Genomic DNA, 14,740 nt, shown 5'->3' on the forward strand with positions numbered 1-14,740 from the left:
CCCTGATAATCCATATCATGCAGCATTATTCACGCTGTACTGGTGCTGACATATATATCCATGGTTTCACTGAAGGCTTGTGTATACGATGCGACAACGTTGACCAATGTTCCGAGCGGATAATTTTTTTGCGTTGCTCTCCTGTCACGTTCCGTTGGCTTCATAGGTTTTTCGGGTCGTTTGATGATAATTTGAGCACCAGTTCGCTTCTATTTGAAGATCACATTACCAATCATAGACCTGGGATCTTTAGTGCCATTGAATTATCACGTGCTGATCGTTTGCTTGTGTGGCACCCTATTTTCATTCCGCGCTCGAAGTCTTACTCCATGGATCGCAGAATCTTGCAGTCACTAACTTAAAAAATGAAGAGAAAACAGAAATAAATTGACGAGTAGAATGAAGAATTTACATGTAACAAAATTTTATTTTTTAGTACCTTATTAGAATTCGCCTACCTGTTGTGAATACATTTATGTTTTGTTTGAATATGGCCAGGCAACCAGAAATTTTATTAAAATTACATGTAACAATCTAACAGTCACATGAAAAATAAACAAAAAAGGAAATCACAAATTTATAGTCTCGTTCGCAAAAACACCAGTAGATGGCGTGAAATACTAACTTCATCATTGTAAACATTATCGCTATACAAACAACAGAACTCCATGAAGTTCACAATTAATATACAAGTAATGGCTCTGACAAACAGTAAACAGAGTCAGTCAAGAATTACCATGGAAACAACTGCTCTTAACAGACATTCTCAGTTCATCTCTGAGAGTTTTTTATTATCCACCACTTCTGGTGGTATCGTACGGATAAAAAGAACCCCCATTTTCTTGAGGAGCGCCACCTGGTAGATAAATTTCGAAGACTCTACGAACACTTGTAACGAAGAGATACATTACTTGTTTACGCTATGTCTTTCAACAGAGTATACACACAACGGCAAAGGTTTGGAAGAGAAAAAACGGTAGGTGGCGCTAGTAGTCGTCAGTTAGTCCTAAGGGGAGAACTGATTAACAAACCCAATTTTCTGGCCCACGTTTCAGCGAAATTAGTGATGAGGTCGAGAGTTCTTGTGACGTCACTTCCTTCGAGCGTCTGCTTCTCTTCTGCGTTAACAGATGTCGCTTTTAGTAGAATTTTAAGGCTGGTTAGAGCTGGTTATCACACACTGTCTACAGATATGAATGGCATTGCTGGAGCTTCTTGTGAACTTTTTCTTCGGTGGTCGGATTGCGACAGTGAAGTTCGCCGGCGTTTACACTTCCGATGAAACACTGCGCACATTGTAATTACGGTGAGTATAGCTCCACCTAGGGAGAGGCCAACAACCAAGTATACATCCACTGCAGGTAGCGGCAAACCTGTTAAAAACAATATAAAAAATAGATTTTTAGGCAATGACGGGGGTGTATTAAAAGTCAGTGATTAATTTCAAGTGCTGCCATCTTCTGACACAATATTGTACTACTTTCTATCATAATTTTAGTGCAGTGCCATCTATCGTCGAAATTTCGAATTAATTAGAACCGATGGTGAATTAAAGTCAATGATTAATTTCACGTGCTGCCATCTCTCTACACAATATTGTACTACTTCTGTATTCTTTACCAAAATTTTACACTGCAGTGGCATCTATCGTCGAAATTTCGAATTAATTAGAACAGATGGTGAATTAGTTTAATTAGTGATTAATTTCACATGCTGCCATCTGTCTACATAATATTGTACTACTTTTGTATCATTAATTCTTTATCAAAATTTTGCACTGCAGTGCCATCTATCGTCGAAATTTCAAATTAATTAGAACCGATGGTGAATTAGTCGGCGATTAATTTGACGTGCCGCCATCTGTCTACACAACTTTCTACTACTTCTGTATTGTTTATTCTTTATCAAAATTATAGTGTAGTGCCATCTATCGTCGAAATTTCGAATTAATTAACTCTGCTCTCTGGCGTTATCATGAAAAGAAAAGTAGAATGCAAATTAATATATTTCTTTTCTATGTATGGATTTCTATAAAATTTTACGCACAAACAGGTCAACAAAGATTTTAATGCATTTAAATATTTGACTTATTTGTAATATTAGTTTATTAAATATTCAATAATTATTTAAACATTTAAGTTATTAAAATTTAACTGTTTAAATATTTTTAGTTAAGAGTAACCATTATAACAATTTAATATCAGATAATTATTTTAAGAGCTAAATATTTTGATAGTCATTAACCATTTAAATATTTTAAATAATATAAGAGTAATCCATTTGAGTTATGGTTATTAATAACAATTTAACTATGTTAAGACTTCTTTAAATATTTTGGCGCCTCCGTAGCCAGGTGGGAAGGAGCAGCAGTGCGTAGCACACGCTTCTTGATTAGACCGGGGTTCGAGCCCGTCACCACCAAATACGGAGGATGCGGAAAGGTCATTCAGGGAATGACCTTTCCGCATCCGAAATGCAGGGAATGACCACCGCATATCCCGGAGCAATATGGCCTTAGTTGCTAATGCTCCTAAAAACCAAATAACAACATAACTTTAAATATTTTGAGAGCTTTTAATAATTTTAAATATTTTAAGCTATTTAAAAGTAATTCATTGCAACCATTGAATTATTTAAAGTTATTTAACAGTAATCCATTTAATACTGTTTATTAATATCAATATAACTATCTTAAGAGTTATTTAATTATTCTGATAGTTAAAAAATAACCATTTAACTAATTTAAGCTTTATTGAATATTTTGATAGTTATTAATAACCATTTAAAATGTTTGTTATTAAAACTATTTCATTATAAACATTTAATATTGGTTATTAATAAAATTTACCTATTATAAGAGATTTAAATATTTAGATGGGTATTAAGAACGATTTAAATATTAAATTATATAAAAATTCATAACAATTTAATAATATTGGTTATTAATAGCCATTTATTTCATAACCAATATTATTTAATTGTTATAATGAATTATCTTGTATATTTAGAGAACTTAAAAAATTAAATAGTTGCAATGAATTACTTTTTATTATAATTTTTTTTATTCAATAAAATTTAATTAACCATTTATGTAATTAATGGTTATTAAAATTAAAGTCGTCTTTAATAAACAATACAATATTTTAATAGTTAATAAAATATACAAAATCATGTTCAGAACTATTTAAATATTTAGTTGTATAGGAATAATTCATTATAGCATTTAAATGGGTCATTAATAAACATTTACCTGTTATAAGAAGTTTAAATATTTTGATGGTTATTAAGAACTATTTAACATTTAAGTTATTAAAATTTAACTGTTTCAATTGCTTATAAAAATTATTTAAAAAATTCATTGTAACAAATAACATTGGTTATTAATAACCAATATTATTTAATTGTTATAATGAATTATATTTAATATTTAAAGAACATAAAAATTAAATGGTTGTAATGAATTACTTTTTGTTATAATTTTATTAATCGATAAATTTTAATTAATAACCATTTATGTAATTAATGGTTATTAAAATTAAGTCTTTAATAGTTAATAAAATGTACAAAATCATCTTCAGGACTATTTAAATATTAAGCTATATAAGAATAATTCATTGTAACGTTTAATATTGGTTATAAATAGCTATTAATAATGAAAAAATATTGTAATACTTATTAAAATTAAACTTAATAGTTATTAATAACGATAAAATATTTTAATAGCTATTAAAATGTATAAAATCAAGAGTCAACTTTATTTAATATTGGTTACTAATAACCATTCATTTAACAACCATTAAAATATACAAAATCAAAAGTCGCCTTTGGCATTTTCAGCTTTAGTGACCTCATCATAACTGAACACTTGCCGACCGGGCTAGCAGGGTGGGTAAAGTGCCTGCCTAGCAATCCAAAGGTCGCGGGTTCGAATCCCACCTCGGGCTTGGATCAAAGTACTGCAAAAACCTTGGGAGGTGCACTATGGCCACAGAAGCTGATGTGCCAATAACTACCAAAAAAAATAAAATAACTGAACAAAGTCAAAAATAAGTGCGACGAATTAAATAGTTCCAAATGGTACTTACAATCGATTTCGTCGGAATTGTCCACTGAGCCACAGTTTGGTAGATCATTACACTTGGTTTTATAAGAGATGCAGAAACCACTAAGAGCACACTGGAACTGGTCGCAATCTTCTCCTATTTGAGAGAGAAACAAAGTGGTGAAATATGTGGCGCAAATGTTTCTGCTGTAAGAGCGAAGGCAACTCATGCATTTCTAATATAAAACACACTTTCACCATTTACATTAATGGGGTTCGCAGCTGTGAACAAATGGCTTTTTAGGGGTATTTCTGACAGTGATAAACTGGTAAATTGGTGAGTAAAACATCTGCTAAACCACTTGCATTTCTTAGCAGTTTTCGATTTTGTTATCATCAACCGTTGTTTCATATTTATCAGCATTACCTGACTAGAAAATTGCTTAGGTACCTTAAGTGCTGCCATCTATCGGAGAAATTTCCAATTAATTAGTTCTACTCTTTGGGGTTTTCATAAAAATGCAAAATAATATGTTTCTCTTCTATGTATGGATTTATTATCAATAAGAGTTTATTATATTAGTCATATTTATTTTAAGTAACGTCCAAGATTTAAAAAAAATGATAAATCGGCACTTCTATCAATTTTAAAAATAAACTACTAGAGTGAGCCAAATAAAACAGTTATTTTGATTGTGAAAATTTAAGGATTCAGATAATGCTTCTATTGAACGATACGGCACGTTGCTGAATGTGCCATTAACTGGCACGTATCTGCAGCTGCAGATACAATATGGCTTTCACAGTGACGAGCACGTTCATTCCCAAAATTACGTACGAATCCTCAAAGTTGATAATGCCATTTCGTTAAACGACAATGCTGGACCACACATCACCCAATTCACTGTGGCAATCGCTGGAAACTGTAGTGATTGAGAATATTCTGTGTACGAGGGTGCTCAATCACTTATCGCCTTGCGATTTTCATGTTTTTTTTTATAGAAATTAATTTCCTGAATTGAAGAACAAATTACGCTAGTAGATAAAATAAACTTACCATATTTGACTTCTGTCCACGTGACCCTGAAACCTTTTGCTCCCACCGCTTTGTCAGCTGTGACAAACCTAAATGTAAAGACAATCGATTAGCAATTTTACCTGAGTATGGTGCTGCCATCTACCGACATAAATGGATAAAGGTTAATGCGTTTATTTAATTATTAAAATCTCTATTACAAATATTGATAAAAAATAATATTTGGACATTATTTTAATAATTGTCATCGCATTTAACAGGTTTGACATTTTACTATTAGTTTCCAGCATTTGCAATTTTAATTGGTATTTTAATAAATAAATAATTCACTTTGATCCATATTATGCCGATAGATGGCAGCACGTTTAATTAAAACGCAAAATTCTAAATTAAAATTGAATTAAATTACATTGGAAAGATGAAGATGCGATTTAAATTGCTTGCACATTACGTACGACAATTTTAGGATGTTGGAGCTGGAAAGGATCTCTTTAGTTTCGTTGTTAAGAGCTTCTCCACATAGTTCCATCGGGGGATGACTGAGTTCTGGCCATACTCTCAAAACTGCCCCTGGACAACCACGCCCTGAAAAACGAAAACATTATATATTAACCAATTGTATTATAAAAATAATACTCGTGATATACGATGAAACCATTTAAACTGAAAAAAAAACAAAACAACTCAAAGTTTTTCCACTTAAAAAAGAGAAGAACATCCTTCTGATCAGCGGATTTATTTGTAGATTCAAACAGGAGAGGTGTTCTTCAAGGTCCATGAGGATTGTATTCATAACTTGCAGGGGATTGTCATCAGGAGCGATCTGTGGAAGAATCTGGTGTGTTATGTTTGGCATTAAGGCCTTTTCCAAAGTCCTCAAGAGTCTTGATGCACAGCAAATAGGCAAAAATTGGTTGACTTTAAATGAAAGTTGTTTTTAGGGACAGGGTGGACCCGATCTGTGCCATAGTGGGAAAGAAGTACTGTTAAAGGCACCTATTAAAGATCTATGATATATGTGCTGAGACATTTCGCCATCGCCAGCTGTGGCAGGTAGGGCATTAATAGCTGGAGTGACTTGTTGCTTAGTTATCCTTATCTTTGCAAGTACATCAGAGGGATTTCCTCTTACTGTGAAGGAACTGTTTGGTTTTGAACGTTGTCGGCTCAGCTGTCCACCATAGTCAGAAACAGCTACATATTCAAGAACGGATTTGGTCCAGAGAGTTGTTAACAGAAATATTGAGATCGTAGTCGGTGAGCACGTCTCAAGGAATTAAGGTGGCAGCCTCCAGCCAGCGCTGTGGGTTGAGGTATTTCGGAGCTGTTAGATTTCTTACGCTCCTGTTGATGGGGATGTAAAAGTCGAGAATCTGTGGAAACTTAGAGGGGTTAGTCGAGAATCTGTGGAAACTTAGAGTGGTTTAGATTGGAGGAAATCACTTCATGATGGAAGCAAGGCACTGAGGAGAAGGAAAGATCGAGGAAATTTTGTCGTCCTCTTGGAGGCCTGTGATTAACTCGAGCCATCCTCATAGACTAGAAGAGGCGAGCGATTCTCAGTGGTGATTTAGGACTGGAAAAGATTGAAGTCTCCACATACCAACAGTTGAGCTGTTGGATGTAGATGATTGATTCGTGAACTCGTCAATAGTTTGACTGGATGGTTCAGGTGATATGTAGACAGATATGAATTCAATAAGATTAGAGTGTTTGACACCACTTGAAGCCAAGTGGGCAAAGGAGGAGCATTGATATCGAAAAGAATTGCCGCACCAACTACAGTTCTAATATGCTGATCGATTCCAGGATTAAAATTCTTTGATGATCCTTTATAGCATCTGCAAACTTCTCCAAGACAACGTATTTAACAATATATCAGCCTATTAGCCTCAATTAAATACTGTATTCTTGTTGGTCCTATTGTTGTTGGTCTGGCCCTATTTTTGATAAATTTATCTACTGATTGTGGGTATTGTGGTCTCGGCAGAAACCGATTCCAGTTGATCTGGTTACTTATAGCGAGAATTTGCAAATGGGTTCTTCAAAGTCTATTCTTGGTCGATTTATATTTTCCACCTACCAAAGAGTTATTCATATGTTGTGGACCTCTTTCATAATGTATTAACTGTACAAAGATTGGTAACATTATTTCCTCGAGGAACATGATGGAAAAATTGATGCAAACATTTAAAAGGTTCTTTTATAGCTGTCGTTTATCTGCTCAGCCCCTCACAACACGTGTAATTACGTGACTGAGTTAGTCGGTCTCAGGAGAGAGTAGCATGGTTTTTTTCTTCCCGGGAACTCGGGTTTTTCGTCCAGAAAACCGAAAATTGACATCAGAACACACGCAATTTACAGAAAATGTACACTGAGCAATATGGCCTTAGTTGCTGATGCTCCTAAAACCCCATTACAACAACAACAGGAGCAACATATCCATCGCAATATTGCGAATCGTTATTCATGGTTTAATACTGAAGTCTCAATGAACCTTGCTATCAATGGAGCTATCTTGAAACACAATAAGAAAGCTGAAATATGGAATTCGCATCTCTCTGTCTCAGTTACTGCTGATATATCTCACTGACCACGATAATACATTTGTGTAATAACGCTGTATGTTGTTACAATGAAACCCTTTCTATCAACTAAATGGCCGTTCCATGTTTGGAACCCACTCCACTTAGATATCGAACGATTTCACTCCGATTAACTGACAGTAAAAAGGACACTACTAACCGAAACACACTCTGTCCATTTGGTATAGAGAACCCTCGACAGATTTATTAAATGCGCCACAAACAAGTTGTTCTCTATCCCGGTTTATGTGAAGCATTGATCAGGGCACTTCTAACTTCTATTATCTCGAAGGTTATTTAAAAATACACTTCGGTTGTAGAAATATGAATTTTTAAATTATATTAGTAAAATATTGACAATTTTGGAAATTTTAGTAACGTAATGCGTCCATAGATGGCAGCACAACCACCGATTTCCACGACTACGTTTTCTAGTATAGAAAATTAATAAAAAAAAATTGCATAAATTTTATGGACATGCGTAGAAAAAATTTTTAAGCACGCGCATTAATTAAATCTATATAATCATTTGGAACTTACGTTCTGGATCTCCTTCAATCAGGAAGAAATCGAAAAAGAGCAGGATACGATGCGCTGGACGGACAGTTATATACCAGTTGCAGATTTGTCTGTGGGACTGATACGAACCAGGAAAGCCTGGACTTGTAATTAGTCCATTCTCCAGACCAGTAATATTACGGCCGCAATCTGTTCCCAAATAAAGAAAGATAAAAAAAAAATGTAAATTGAGTAATTAATAAAGAAATGCAAAATTAGTTCTGGTTTTTCTCGGTAGATGGCAGCACTTGTCACCAAGAAATTGCTGGTTATTTGTATGGGCTCTAGCCACCTACCTTCGAATATACTAAGGATCGGAAAGAACGTGTAGGTAGCTGTGAACCCACTGGCCACTCCAGTTTCATCAGTGTTCAAAACCACCTTCATGCTGTACACTCCAACGTCAGATATTATTGGTCCAGGCGCTGTCCTTCCACAATATCGACCCAGTTTGCGCTCTCTTCCAGTGGGATAAATGTCATAGATGTCCACCCAGTCCTCTTTGCAGATATCACTGAAAAGAGAAATATAAAAGAATTTAAGGGATATGGATCGAATTTCGGTTGAATATCCAGGGGGGATTCAAATATGAAGAACAATGATTTTATAAAACTTTATTGGTCAATTGTAATCTGAAGACATTAATGGTAAGGCAGTGGAAATCATTTAAGATATAACAGACCACCGAAAGGAGTAAATTGAATGGGATGTTAAACTAACTTGTATCCGTAGGTCTCCACATCCATTTTGGTCTTAAAGTAATTGAACACCAGCTTCACTTGTTCTCCCTGGATCCCAAAGAAGTAATACTCGCAACGGGTGCTGGAAGGGTAGTTAGCGGGATAGTGGGGGGAGTTGAAATCCCCCGTTTTATGGCTATCGCTTAAGTAGGAGAAAATGCAAGATCCGTTTGGAGCTGCTGTGCCAGGAACTTTGTAATCTAGAAAAAAACGGCTTCGTTTATTCCCATTTAATGTACTTAAAATGGAATATGAAAGTTGAATTGGAAAAAGTGAATTATCTACGTTTACCAAAGACCAAACCTGTTTCAAAGGTGTATTTCGCTTTAAATCCAGGTCCCTGGGAATTCCCACTATTGAATACCATTACCAACCTCGGTCCATCAGACAATATCGATGGAGGTAGAGAATGTCCACAGAAATTATGGTCGAATTCGTCTAAGGCATAGCGCTCTTCCTGTCCTTGAACATAAATTCGGAGATATCCATCGGTGCACCTAGAAAATAAACGAGCAAACAAAAAATATAAAAATATCCTTTTTTGAGTACAACTAATAAATAATTTCACTATCCTCTTTAAAAGGACACCGCTTGGGACCAAGTATTTTCAAAAATTTTCTGACAAATTAAGTCAAAGAATGCTACCATTAAAGGTCAGGTCCTTAGCACTCTTTGAACCGTGCAACTTACTCTGTATCAGAGCTAGGAATCTCTAATTTTTCGAACTGCAGACGGACTCGTTCAAGATGTTGAGCATCCTGCATGCCATAGATGTAATAACGACAGATGACATTGGGATGGTAAGGGAAAGGATGATTTGGCGATACAACATCCCCACTTGACCCTTTTTTGCTCAGGATTTTCTGATCACATTCTGCAAAGAAAACATATTCGTGTATACTGCGATCTATAAAGTGCACTGAACATTATTATTATTCATGGATTTTGTGTTAACAAGTGGTTATCCTCGAAGTTAACAAGTATAATATGTGGTTATCCAAGTATAAGCATTTAGAGTCATGGTTAAGAAGGATGGCTATCCCGCGGTTAACAAGGATGGCTATCCCGCGGTTAACAAGGATGGCTATCCCGCGGTTAACAAGGATGGCTATCCTCGCGGTTAACAAGGACCACGAAAAATGAATATCATCTCAGTTAACAAGGATACTAAATGGCTATCCAAGTAGTTAAGTATAATAATAATTTATCCTAGTGGTGGTTAACAAGGATGATAAATTGTTATTATTGTAGTTAACAAGAATGATAAAGAGTTATCTTCGTAGTTAACAAGGGGTTATCATCATGGTTAACAAAGGATAACAAGTGGCTATTCTTGTGCTTAACATGGATTACCTAATAGTTAACAAGGATAATAAACTTCTATTCTGGTAATTAACAAGGGACATCACATTGGTTATCCTTGTGCGTAACATGGATTACGTAATAGTTAATATGGATAGTGAGGAGGTTAACAAGGATTTTTTTTATCAAAAATGTTAGGAAAGAAAGATATTGTTATTGTTCTGTCAAGTGACAATGATGGGAGTGAAGGAAAAGACATCAAAATGTCTTTTTCTTCACTCCCAATCCAACTTTCCCAACAATTTCTTGAGGTTTACCAACCCCCTTATTTTTCCTGACTACAACGATTTAGAGGAGTGATTTTTGCGAAGAGTTTTCCCTCACAGGTAATTCCTGAGGGAGTTTCTCTTTAATATAACGGTTTTTCAATCTTTTACTGTTCTCTTTCGAGCACTCTTTGTGCTTCTGCGGTCGATCGCGATAATAAATCTTGCATGCTTCTTCACGCATGATCTTTTTCTCAATGCAGATAGTTTTATGGTAACTAATAACTAACACATCTTTTATGTGTGTACGCCTCATTCAAAATAGCATGTGCACGCTAATTAAAAACGCCATTTTTAACAAGGAATATTGCAGTATGGAGGCAACTCGTTGTTGAAGGTAAAACAAATGACCAATATGCCTTTTAAAGTAATCTGCATTTTGGGTCTCAGTGCTCTTTCGGCGATATCTTTTCCATTGTTTTGAAACCTGTTTTGTTTCTGGATCAAAGTGATGGTAATTATAGATGAATCCACGATTCATCTATAGTTGCCAATCGAGAAAAAAAGAGGCCAAGATCGCTGTCATACATGGCGATTACTTCAGCAGAGCACGCCTGTCTTTTTTCTTTCTGAAGACTTGAGGAAGCGAGGAATCCATCGTGCTCAGACCCTATTCATATATTAAAATCATTATGAAGTATTCATTGATCCATAGCTTGTCTCAGCAACTATCTGTTTAATTATCGGTGGTCATTGAGGATCAGCTGTTCAATTTTCTTCACGAATTCAGAAGTGTGAAATGTTGGTAGCTACCCACTCCCCCGGCCACACCTCAACTGTCTCCATCAATGTTTTTACAATATCATAGGATGGACAGTTATCCCCCATATACCATCTACATCCCTTCGTGGATAATCCTTGGCTGTTTGCCTTTCAAAAACAGGAATTGGACAATGGATCAATATTCAACATTATCCATGATGACAGTCTGTCACAGAAGAGTTAAATCAATGAAACTTCTGCATATATTACTAGATGAAGAAAGAATACAATCAATAGTTAAGGGTACACGCAGTAGGGGGAGTACTCTTAAACGTTTTAATTCAAGTTAGTGGTAATAAAGCAACTCACCTGTCCCTCGCATGTGTTCCCCATCGTGTTTTCCAATGAAATCTGTAAGAGAAAGATTACTTCTTTATATCTGACTGTTGTTGTGGCAACCTAAGTGCAATGTTGAATACAATTTCCAGCTAAACAGGACCTCACCTAAACTGACGATCTTCTCACTGAATTCATACCAAGCAGCGAATCCCCGGTTGGAAGTATCCGCCGTTCTCTGCAGGGTGGTGAAGATGACGTACAGATTTTCGAATGAGGAATACACCACCAGGTTGCGCTCTTGGCCACAATGAGTACCGACTAGAGGCGAATCGACAGTAGCTCCATCGTAAACTTTTACGAAGTCAAAGGGGCAGCTAAAATAAAAACAATTCTTACACCTCATTGCCTTTGTTGCTTGGCCATCTTTATAACAAAAATGGAATATCATCATATGAGAAGGGAAGAGACTTATTTTAAATGACTTACTGTGATCCACCGTAGAAAAGGTCGAAGTCCATGAACTCCAATCGCACTCTTTGACCTTTTCTCCCAAAGAATTTATACTGACACTGAAGATTTTTGGGATAAACTCCTGGATATGTGGGCGATAATAAATCTCCCTCTTTTTTGCGATCACTGTAGATGGTGAAACTACAAACGGTGTTGGGGGTTGGAGTTCCCACCACATATTGGGCTGTTTAAAAGGGAGAAAGAACTGGATTGAAATTTAAAAGTATCAGTACATAAGATTCTTTTCTGATTTAATATTTTTATGTTACGTTTATAAAATAAATACTGATGATTCAATAAATTGAAAATATGTACACTATACTGCCAAAAATAACTGGAAACCAATATGTTTGAAGAATATATTATTGATACGTGGATGGTAGAATCGGTAAATTCTCCCTTTGGGAGAATTTACCATCTGGGGAGTAGAATCCACTGGAAGTCAACCTGCAGAGTCTCACTAAAACGACAGATTCAAACTAGACAAAATTTAACCTCACTACTGACCTTATCTGGGCTTGATATTTCTGATATTGACCTCTAAATGGATCATGGACCTGATCTAATCAACCCCCTATGTGGGTAGGAGTACTGACGCTACTTATGTAGTGTGGGATATCTCATATTGAAAAGAAACCACTTGGGGTAGGATCGCTGGCCTTGCAAACTTACTTTCCGTGGGCTTGGGTGGGCTTCCTTGCTCAGGGATGTCCAACCCATCATTCCTTCCCTGCCTCCCTCATCTGGAGAATGTCTTCTTTCCTTGTCCTTCCATCTTCCTACCCGCTTTGACTCCCATTCTTCGGCTAGGCTAGAACAACTAATGCTGATATAATAGGGTTACCAGAAACGTGGTGCCACCACGAAATTGGGGATGACGAGTTCCCCTATGATGTGTATAATGTATTTAGGGAAATAAGGGTTGGTGGTGTCATGATTTTTATCAAATGCAATGCAAGGTCAGCAAGCCAGCATAGAATCTGTGTGGTATGAGTTAGTGGAAGCAAAGGAACAATGTGAGAGGAGTCGCTGGCCAAGAGAGCAAAGAATGGGGACAAGGAATTTGTCATGTTTCATGTAATACAAGGAAGACAAAAGCGAATCAGATCGGACCCTCGTGCACTACGTGTGGAAAAATCTTAGATAACCCAGCTGATATCGTGAATGAATTGAACAGGTACTTTTTCTTCAGAAGGCTCTTCTTTATTGAAGATAGAGGCTGAGTCATATAAAATTAGTGATTTCGAAATTACAGATGACTGTTTATAAGAAAGACTTTTGGGCCTAAGGGCAAGTAATGCTCCTGGAGTTGATGGCACATACCCAATAATTTGAGGACGGCTACCAGGAGTGTATTAAACAATTGAAGATAATTATGAGGACATCTTTGGACTTGGGAGAGGTGCCAACGTATCACGAATACACAAGGGTAGTTCTAAGAGCAGACCGGTTAGTCTGACTTCAGTGGTAGATAAAATCTTAGAGACAATGATTAAAAGTGCAATCCAGGGATATTTAGATAGATAAGTCATTCTGAAGGACACACAACATGGCTTTGTTAAGGGAAAATCATGTTCAACTCATTTAGAAGGCTATTTTGACACAGTTACTCATGGTCTGGATTTAGGGAGTAATTTGAACATAGTTGTCCATAGCCGAGTGGTCAAGGGCGGTAGTGCAGTAGTACACGCTCTTTGAGTAGACCGGGATTCAAGCCCCTGACTGCTAAATACGGTAGATCTGCCAACCCGCACTGGACCAGCGTGGCAGATTATGGTCCATTTCCCTCAACATGAATTGTTGAGGAGGCTTCCATCCCTCAATGGATTGATATTGGCTGCAGTTGTTTTTTTTTACATAGTTTATTTGGATTAAAGCAAAGCATTTGTCTCAGCCCCTCATGAGAGGTTACTGTATAAGCTTGAACAGGTTAGGATTACTTGTACGATTCTAAGATAGATTGCAGAGGGTTGTGATTAAAGGATATTCTTTAAATTAGTGTAACGTCTGGAGTAGGGTCCTTCAAGGATCGGTTCTAGGACCACTGTTTTTCATAAACGACATCGATGAAGGGATAGAAGGAAAGGTCAAAATTTTCAGACAACGTAAAGATTGGTAGAGTCGCTAATGATCAATACCAAGCAGAGATTCTTCAGGATGATTTGAACAGGCTTCAAGAATGGTCAGAAAAGTACAGCAAAGCAGAGTGTTTGTTTTAATGCAGCAAAGTGCACGGTCGTACGCTTGGGGAAAAGCAACCCCCAAATAAATTATACACTTGGAGGGGTTGAATTAAAAAGAGTGGGGGAAGAAAGGCATCTGAGAGTTACAATATGGGCAGATATGAAGTTTTCTGAGCAGTGCAAACAGCAGCCAGGAAACCCCATGGAGTTTTATTGATGATTTATCGAACCTTATCCTGTAGAGGTAGGGAGGTCACAGTCGCACTGTAAAAGGCTATTGTAACACCACATTTGGAATATTGTGTTCAAGTATGGAGACTATCTGGAAAAAAGACATTGAGCTTCTTGAAAGGGTCCAAAAACGCGCAACTCACATGGTAAGGTCGGTAAAAAGGTGGCCATACGAGGAATGACTCC

General features: G+C 36.4%; 1 protein-coding gene across 3 annotated transcripts in view; it reads right to left on the reverse strand.

Moving 5' to 3' along the window:
* Nucleotides 1-407: 407 nt before the first annotated feature.
* The window catches only part of LOC150081394 (cubilin-like), a 196,386-nt gene continuing 182,053 nt past the window's right edge, over nt 408-14,740 (reverse strand). For all 3 annotated transcript variants that reach the window (XM_090379777.1, XM_090379776.1, XM_090379779.1), the window contains 12 exons: nt 12,117-12,324; nt 11,796-12,004; nt 11,661-11,702; nt 9,652-9,835; nt 9,265-9,458; nt 8,942-9,161; nt 8,518-8,735; nt 8,204-8,371; nt 5,534-5,663; nt 5,100-5,167; nt 4,086-4,199; nt 408-1,373 (listed from right to left, as the gene is read on the reverse strand). In XM_090379777.1, coding sequence (XP_090235903.1) covers nt 1,174-1,373; nt 4,086-4,199; nt 5,100-5,167; nt 5,534-5,663; nt 8,204-8,371; nt 8,518-8,735; nt 8,942-9,161; nt 9,265-9,458; nt 9,652-9,835; nt 11,661-11,702; nt 11,796-12,004; nt 12,117-12,324 — 1,955 coding nt within the window. In that variant the 3' untranslated portion in view covers nt 408-1,173. The remainder of the gene's footprint in view (nt 1,374-4,085; nt 4,200-5,099; nt 5,168-5,533; nt 5,664-8,203; nt 8,372-8,517; nt 8,736-8,941; nt 9,162-9,264; nt 9,459-9,651; nt 9,836-11,660; nt 11,703-11,795; nt 12,005-12,116; nt 12,325-14,740) is intronic.

This window comes from Mastigoproctus giganteus, chromosome 8, assembly GCF_048544385.1.
Source record: "Mastigoproctus giganteus isolate SK-2022 chromosome 8, ASM4854438v1, whole genome shotgun sequence".
Classification (NCBI taxonomy): domain Eukaryota; kingdom Metazoa; phylum Arthropoda; class Arachnida; order Uropygi; family Thelyphonidae; genus Mastigoproctus; species Mastigoproctus giganteus.